Source organism: Chrysochloris asiatica, unplaced genomic scaffold, assembly GCF_000296735.1.
Source record: "Chrysochloris asiatica unplaced genomic scaffold, ChrAsi1.0 scaffold00006, whole genome shotgun sequence".
NCBI classification, from domain to species: domain Eukaryota; kingdom Metazoa; phylum Chordata; class Mammalia; order Afrosoricida; family Chrysochloridae; genus Chrysochloris; species Chrysochloris asiatica.
Window position 1 is genome coordinate 25,462,603 of NW_006408524.1, and position 9,500 is coordinate 25,472,102.

General features: G+C 35.5%; 1 protein-coding gene across 1 annotated transcript in view; it reads left to right on the forward strand.

The window, feature by feature from the left end:
- The window catches only part of SKAP2 (src kinase associated phosphoprotein 2), a 221,691-nt gene that overhangs the window by 136,115 nt on the left and 76,076 nt on the right, over positions 1–9,500 (forward strand). Inside the window, exons 5-6 of the mRNA XM_006832196.1 lie at positions 2,433–2,510; positions 3,522–3,605. Coding sequence (XP_006832259.1) covers positions 2,433–2,510; positions 3,522–3,605 — 162 coding nt within the window. The remainder of the gene's footprint in view (positions 1–2,432; positions 2,511–3,521; positions 3,606–9,500) is intronic.

The window sequence follows — 9,500 nt, forward strand, 5'->3', positions numbered from 1 at the left end:
CTCAAGCTGACATCTTTGCTCTTCAACACTTTAAAAAGGTCTTGTGCAGCAGATTTACCTAATGCAATATGTCGTTTGATTTCTTGACTGCTGCTTCCATGAGTGTTGATAGTTGATCCAAGAAGAATGACGTCCTTGGCAACTTTAATCTTTTCTCCATTGATAAGAATGTTGTTTATTGGTCCAGTTGTGAGGATTTTTGTTTTCTTTACATTGAAATGTAATCTATACTGAAGGCTGCGCTCTTTGATCTTATAGTGCCACATCAGAATTCCATATATCTGCCCTAGTAAAGTATAAATTTCCCACTTTCCCCTTGTTCACTTCCCTTTTTCTTGACAATTTTTTTTATTGTAGTGAAAAATATATAACAAAAATTGCCATTTTGATCATTTTAAGTGAACAATTCTGTGACCATGTCTATTTCCCAAAATGTACCACCCCAAACAGAAATGTCATACCCTTTAAGCAATCCCTCCTCCCTGATTCCATAATCTTAAAGACACACAGTTATCTGTCAGATATTTTACCACTGTGGGTGAACTACTTGTAACTTTTTTCATGATAATACTGTTAACAGATTAAAATATATAAGGAAGATGTTTGTTTTTTTCATTCTGAAATGCCATCCATGTGTTGCTTCTTGCAAAGAGATTTTGTGTGATTGGTTGAAGTCTACCTGCCAGTTATGTAAAAGCCTGAACACCAGTAGACTTCCACAGGATTTAAATTATGGTCATCTTACTTGGAGAAGTAAGCATTTCATTTTCAGAAACTTTAAGAAGAAGAACTTCCAAAATGATTTTTTATTAGCGATAATAGTATATTGCTACATTATAGCAATATTTAATATATCTATTTTGTAACAGTATGCCTGAGGTTAATGTGAAAATGTTATTAGTCTTTATCTGTTTGTTTTTTTCAAAAAAAAAAAAAATAAACCCCATCATCATCACCCACTATAGTTTAGTGGGTGACTAGAACTTATTCATATAGATAAGATTTCTGCCTGTTCTTTTAATTTTATGTATAAAAATATTATCATAAATAATATATTTGTATGATTTCAGTGTATTATGAAAAAAACAAACATGGTCTATTGAAAAACCATTTAAATATCTATACTGGTTTTCCTTAGAATTTTGTATATATTTCAAAATCAGTGTTTTATTTAAAATATATGTTAATGGTACCATTTTATGTTTATGAAGTAAAAATTGATCTCCAAAGGAACTAAAATTAGCGCTTTAATATGAAACTTTGTCTCTTAAGGAAAAATATCTATGACTTCATAACTACTGTGATCCTCATGATACTAAAAAAAACAAAAACAGCTGATAATACTGTGATAAATTTGTATAAAATAAGTTTCCTATCAAAATACTTTTTTCTATTATAATGTCTATAGAATCTATCTCCATAAGGTATATTTCGCAGCGACTTTCATTAGATGGTTTGTTCTTACTGATTAGAGTCTTAAAAACATTTCTAATGAAGTTTATAAAAATATTAGAAGTTTATAGAAATATTGAATACCTGTGAAATTATTGAGTAAACTATCATTAATGACCACAATATATAATTTTTAATTGACTTAACTTTTAGAGTAATCTTTAAATTTTCTGTAGGTATCGAATGCTTATTTGTAGTCTTAGTTTGATGCTTGTAGGATAGCATTGGACTGCTAACCATGAGACCAGCGTTCAAACCCACCAGCCACTCTAAGAAACCCTATACAGGGCCACTATGAGTCACAGAATGGACTTGACAACACTTAACAACAATGTTTATTTATAATAGATTTACCCTATCAACTTAACCTGTCTCTTCTTAGACTCTTCATTGCCCTAGAAAAACCTAAAGCTCACTCACTTAGCATTAATATCTATAAAGTTTCTCTACAAGTATAATATTTACTGTGAGAATGTTTACTGTGCACTCAGAGAATCAAATTTTAGCATTTCGTTTTGGGGAAAAATCATTTTATATTCTCAGTAGGAATAGGTACATGTAGAGAAGAGTCATTTGCTTTCAAATCCTTGAAGAGTTAATTCAGTATATATTTCAAGAACCTTATATGATTTATTTGAAATTCCTAATGTCTCTTTGAGAGATCAAGTACATTTTTTTATAGGTTCTAAGGCCTTCCCTTACAGAATGTGTATAAACAGTGTCACCTTTTAGAGATCATTCAGTTACACATTATAACTACATTTTGAGAGAATAATGTATTACGACATTGGAATATAGAACCCTTTTCTATGCAGGAGGAGGAAAGGGACTAGTCTATGGAATGGGTCTGAAAGAAGGCTAATAGCCTTGGATTTACGTAATTGGGTAATTAAACGGACACTGAAGTTAATGAGATCTGGCATTTGGATTTTCTCAAGTGGATTAAACACTGCTTTTCTCCCCTCCCCTTCTTCCCACAGGAAACCAGTTTCCTCCAATTGCAGCACAGGATCTTCCCTTTGTTTTAAAGGCTGGCTACCTTGAAAAACGGAGAAAAGGTAAACTTGACTGAAAGAGCCCCGTGAAAAATCTGAAAATGGTTTTATCCTCAGATGAAGTATGTATGCAGTATACATGTGGAGCTGATATGTTCTTTAGGTGAAGAGTTTTAAAGCTGTAAGAAAATCTGGATGACATTATCCAACCCATAATATACATGTACAGCTTTTGGCTTTAAACAAATTTAAAAAAAAGAAAAAACATTTGGTCAGAGTTTTTAGTTGTCAGCCATGGTTATTTATAAGTGACTCAGGACTGTTTCCTGCTTCTTCTAGAAAAGCTGTTGGCGGTGATTATGGTCTCAAGTATGGGATTTCTCACCATTCTCTCTCCCGGCTGAGCAGCAGGTTATCCTGTACCTGACCCGGCATACACCATGTCGGCTATGCTTCAGATCAAGCCTGCCATATTGCCTGCCATTCCTATTATTCATTTCAATGTTCCTCTCCATTGGCTATGATAATTGGGAGTTGACCATATGGTCTCACTCTTTCAACACCAATATATAATGGAAATGAAACATGGAGGTGGCGCTATGCTATAGGAAATGAAAAGCAGAAAGTCTCTTCAGTACCATTCTGCTTATCTCTCAGGTAGTCCCTTTGGGCCCTATTTGTGTTCTATTTTCTTTTCTTAGTTTCTTAGCTGAATTTTAAAGCCAAAAGAGATAATAGAAATAATCTAGGTCAACTCCTCCCTCCACTTTCTTAACAGATGAGAAAATGAGACCCAGATAATCAATGATTTCAAGGCTGTGTAGTCCAATGCCTCTTCTGACTGTCCCTGGATGGGCAGTTTGCTGTTCTGTCAGTTGATCTCATAAGTGTGGCAGCCTGTCCCTTGTTTTATCTCTTGGAATAGAAAATGCAGAGTAATTAGTCACATCATTTTAGAGCTAAAAAAGAACATTCGTTTTACAAATGTTTCCTTTTACATGTAAGGAAAGGGGCTTTACACTTCTGTATGGAATGGATATATGTTATCTAAACTGCTTCCCCTCTTTGTTGTAGATCACAGCTTTCTGGGATTCGAATGGCAGAAACGGTGGTGTGCTCTCAGTAAAACAGTCTTCTATTACTATGGAAGTGATAAAGGTAGTGTTGATGTTTAATAATTTCAACTAATGTTGCAGCAGTTTTTGCCATTTTGTCCTTTTTTTTCCCCCTTTGTGTAGAGCATACTCTGTAAATTCAAGACAATAGGGAAAAAACAACTGAGAATTTAAAAAAATGTGATCTAAGTTTAATTTACAGTTCTATTTCCTTCTCTGAAAAGTGCTCTGAAATTCAAAATGCTCTTAAAAATGGACATAGTTGTGCTTTATTGAATTAAGAAATAGAGTAAGATGCCTTAACTATGTGGCCTTTTACTTTAGAAAGTATTAATCCTCTAAGTTAGAGTTGTAAAGTTTCTGGAAAAGTTCAGACCGAAGTTTTGTGAGAGTTTTGAAGGGAAGAGAGATATTTTTTCCTTAAGTAATTTTAAAGAAAAAGCTAGACAAAAACAAACAAATAGATGCAACACCTTTCTCAGCTCCCTTCACACATTTAAATAGCAGCAAACATCTATATAGAGTTTACTATGTGCTAGGTACTATTCTCTGGTAGCGTAGTGGTTACGAATCAGGCTGTGAACCTTAAGGTCAGCAGTTCGAAACTACCAGCCGCTCCGCAGAAGAAAGATGAGGCTTTCTACTCCCATAAGGATTTACACCCTCGGAAACCCTGTACGGGGTCGCTAAGGGTCGGAACCGACTCGACGGCACTTAACAACAACAGGTACTATTCTAATAAGCACTTTTGCTATAATAACTCATGTAACAACACTATAAACTAGGAACTATATCACTAGCTCCATTTGTTTTACTTTTAAGAAAAGGAAGGACAGAGGGGTTAAGTAACTTGTTCAAGGTCACAGAGCTAATAAAATGGCAGACTTGAGAGTTGAACCTAAGCAGTATGTTTATAGAGTCTCTGTGCTTATTGTCACTTTGTTAATGTAGTTAAAAAAAAAAAAAAAGACTGTATTTTGTAACTTCATTTGCTCATTGATTAAATCTGCTAGACAGAGTTTACATACTTTTAAATATATTATTTAAACACAGAACCTTGAAATGATGAAATTTAAAGAATATAGGCTTTCTTGTTTTTGTGTTTTTCTAGTAAAGGTAGCCTAAAAGTTGTATATTATAAATAAGGGTCTTAAAAAACCCCAGAAAATATTCATTTCCAGAAAGGGCATTAGAAAAAGACTTTAAAGAAAAGCCCAATATCACTGAATACAATCTTGTGTGTGGTTAGTGGTTAAATGTCGTCAAGTCAGTTCTGACTCATAGCAGCCTTGCATAGCATTTCCCATGAGCAGTGGGTGGGTTTGAACTGCGGACCTTGTGGTTCGCAGTCCAATGCTGATCATGCAGTAACACACCAGGTGTTACGTTTCATTTGACATTATTTGTAGTTTTAAATTCCACCCCCTCATTATAAAAATATACAGATAAGGTTACTGTGTCTCAGAAAAATTTGATATACTTGTATAATGCAAGAAATTGGCCTCACTTTTTAACTGTGATTAACAAGCTTAAGGATTAATTTAGTGACTAGTTTGCATTCTGTTATTGAATTGCAATGTGCTCAGATATAATAATCGTACCAATGAAGGAAAACTAGGTGATTTTGTGATAGAGTTTTAGATTTCATGTTCAGTTCTGATGATCATAGGCCATAAACATATATTGGTATTATAAAAACTTAATTTTGTAAAGTATTATTAATTTAGAGTAAACTCTTACCTTTCCATAAAGAAATATTCTCTATTTAATCTCTTTGGTGGATATATAGGTCACAAGACCAGGAAAGGAAGTTTCAAATCCTTACGACTAGTTCAATAATGCTTTTCTCTGTTGTAAATTCTTTAAGAATCAATTAATGCTAATGTTAATGTTCCCTCTTCTCCTAGTCCTGGGGTGGTATATAGTTATTAATAGGTCAGAGGTCACAAAGAGGTGCCTGAACCCTAAGGAGTATTTATGTATATTACAAAAGTGGCTCTGTGAGTTAATGCATTGGACTGCAAAGTTGGTTTGTACTGCAAGTTCGTCAGTTTCAAGCTCACCAGTCGCTCCTCAGAAACCCTATACAGGGTCGCTGTGGGTTGGAACCAACTTGATGGCACTCAACAACAACAACAATACTCAGTGAAGAAATTCTGGTTGGATTTTTTGTGTGTGGGTCTCATATAAGCTCTCATTTTTATTCTTATTTGATGAGACCTTTTGGTAATGGCGTTCTTTGTAATTGCCTTTTAACTAGTTTGTGATCCATGTAGCTCTCCCTCCCTCCCTTGTACTTTTTCAAAATTACACATGTAGCATTTCTTCTTCATGTTGCTATTTGAAGATCTGGTTCTTATTTCTTAAGCTCTTCAGAACCTATTACTATGAAGTCCCTGTTTTCAGGGAGATTTTAGATCTGCCTGTAGTGACTATTTTCTCTTTTGGAATTCTAGGCCAGTTCCATTTCTTTTAGAGACAAAAAAAGAAATCTGTCTTTAGATAATTTTTAATTGTTTGTTTGGCATGATCCTAATTTCTTTATTTATTTAGATTTTTCTTTCACATAAAATTTTCATTTTCTTTTGTTAAATTAGGTAGTGGATTTTGTGCAGTCTTGTTCACTGTATATGGGAACCATTTTCCCTAACATTGGAAAGAGCTATTTAGATATATGAGAACTATAATCCTCCAAATAAGTACTATATGGATCAACAGACTGTAGAGACGCAGAAGGAGTTGATACCACTTACTAGGTTAAACTGTACTTTGTTACTATTTGACAGATGCATAACTAAGGATTTTATAACTTACTGTGCGTGCCAAGAAAGTATTGACCCATGAAGACAGTAATGGCTCCAAAAGAGTAGTCCCAGCCTCTAGGGCAAATAATGCACTTACTTTTATGCTCATAAATAGTGTGTGTATTTATTATTCATAGCCATTTGGGGCCTTAAGTAACAAATGTATACAGTTCATATTTTATCACTTTACGAAATAGCATCCATCCTCTGTCGTCTTTCTCTTCATTTGATTGACATTAGTCTCATTCATCAAACTTCTTACATTCTATGTGTTCAGACGTCCATTAAGGATGTTCATACATTCACTCGCTTATTCATTTTTTATTTTATTCAATAAACATTTATCGGACACCTGGTGGATACTAGGCACTGGGGAACCAAAGCTATTCACACAGTTTGCTTTGTGTGAATATCAGTGAGAGGAAGAGAGGATGCTGTGGGGTTGTTTTTGGTAGAGTGGTCAGGTAAACCAGTTGAGACTATTGCTTAAACTGTGCAGTCCAGTAAATGAATGTGCATAAAATGTATGTGGACCACAAAGGAAGGAAGGCAAAGAGCCTAGGAGGAATAAGGAATGTGTGTTAGTGGAGGAAGGCCCACTTTATTGGACCTTAAAGAACGAGTAGGAGTTTGTTGATGAAGGATAAAATGGGCATCCCTGGCAGGGAAGCAGTCAAGCTTATGAGTTGTGAAGGGCCGTGCATGGACTCAAGGTTGGGATTAAAGTTGGAGCCTGGTGTGAGTGAGGGGAGGAAGCATGGTATGTGAGGTTAAAGAAGTCTATCAGGATCAGATTGACAGGATCTTATGAGGAGAGAGAAGCATGCTAAGGATGCTTGAGGATGGCCTTGAAGCAGAGGGTTTAAAGTTGGACCAGATTTGGGTTTTAGAATATAATTGTGATAGTATTGTAGAGGATGGGTTCGAGTGGGTAGAGACTGGTCAATACCGTTTAGTAGAACATTGTCCTAGTCATGGAAGAAAGGGTAGCACCGGGTTGTTGACGATTTCAGTGAAATCTTCTTCGACCGCAATGTCACAGCTTTCCACAGCTCAGCGGTTGTTAATCAGTACATCCAACAGGCTGTAAGGGATGGGTCTTTTAGAAACTTAGTCCCAACATTTTGTTTCTTCCGTTTCTCTGTTTAACCTACTTATGAACTTGAATCAGCATTATGAACCTTATCTCCTTCCACTAGCCTCCCCCGCTTTCTTTTTGGCAGTAGGGTTAGGTTGTAGTTTCTTTTTTTCCTCCACTTACAGGCTTTTATGCTTTTCTGTCTCCCCACATACAAATATTCCAGTGCCACCCAATATGTGGCAATTGAAAATAGCTGTCTTTCTGGTTGGTTCTGACATTTTGAATGTATATCAAAGGTTACTTATTACATCATGTGGTCATAATTTTTTCATTGTAATAGCTTTCTAATTATAAAATGTAAGTCAGTAGAAAATTGGGCATTAATTCTTCTTTGGAGCTCGGTGTGGCGCTGTAAGATAATCACTGAACTGCTAACTGAAAGGTTGGTGGTTCAAACCCACCAGCCACTCCTTGGAAATTCAATATAGAGTTACCTAAGAGTTGGAACTGACTGGACAGCACTTAACAATAACAACACAACACTTCCCCAAAGAATTCTGAACTTTGGGATTTACATTACATAAGAATGGCAGTTTGGGCATCATCATATTCCTTTTCAATGTTCTTTTGAGTTTTTAGAACAAAAATAAGTCTGAATAAGCAAGATCCAGGATGTAAGGTGATTGTCCAGTAAAATTCTCATAGGACAGCTCTTATACTCTTGAAGAATGAGCACTTGCATTGTTGTATTGAAAATAAAAAATTTAAAAAAATCCCTTGGTGCAATTTTTCCTGAACTATTTCTCAGTAGTGCTGATTTCTGTTTTCATAAAACGTCTTCAGAATAAGCCCTCATGATTGTTCTGTGTCCTTTAAGAAAAATCTATCAAGATTATCCCTTGGGAATCCCCCCCCCAAAAAACCCAGTTGCCATAGCCTTCTAAGCTGACATCTCTGTGTTGAATTTAACTGGCACAGAAGATCCCTTTGGAAGCCACTATTTTAACTGGACCTTGCTCTCTGGATTGGATTGGTAAATCTAAGATGTGTTCCTAGTTATGATGTGTTCCATAAAATCATCTTCATTAGCTTTGATCTTCCTTAAAAGACTGATAGAAAGATCAGCTCTTTGAGCTAGCTGATCTTCATGCAGTGCTTTGGTATATACATCCAGTGGAAAGCTTGCTGTGGTCAGTATGTTCACTTAAGGTTGAAAATGACAAGCCACATGAGATCCCAACTTTAGTACCTATAGTATCAATAGTAATTCGATGTTCTTCTTCCTTCAGTTTCTGGATTCAGCTACAGTTCTTCTTTTATCAGTGGTCTTCCCTTTCTTGGCTCACACCTGAGGTCTTCTTGACCTTCCTTAAAATACTTATTTCATCTAAAAACTGTTTATGCTTTATGTGGGGTAGCATTTCCATAAATTTGATGGCAAAGTTTCAGCAATTTGGGAAGCTATCCACTTGAGTTTTGTTTAAAATTTAATATTAGCCCTTACCTCAAAATTATTTTTTTACATGACACAAAAGGTGTTTTTTGGGAAGGCATCCTACCAAGAATAAGACAAATCTATTACTGGGAGAACTTGTCTGCAGTTTTCTACTGATCATAGACAGGTTTGAACATATTTTGTTTGGAATAAACCCATGCATATATAAATTAGAAACATAGTTGTTGTTGTTGTTAAGTGCCATGGAGTTGGTTCCGACTCATAGCGACCCTGCACAGGGTTTCCAAGGCTGTAAATCTTTACGGGAGCAGAACACCTCATCTTTCTCCCGCGGAACTGCTGGTAGTTTCGAACTGCTGACCTTGTGGTTCACAGCCTGATTCGTAACCACTACTTTTTTACTTAGTCTCCTATATGCATGTACATATATACACATATATATTTTAAAATTTCACATTACAATTTTGTTTCTATCCATTATATGATGAAGAATAATTCCTATGTTCTTAAGATATGTTTTTGTTGTTAAGTGCTGTTGAGTTGGTTCCGACTTATAGTGGCCCTGTATAAGGAGCTCTGGTAGCATAGTGGTTACGA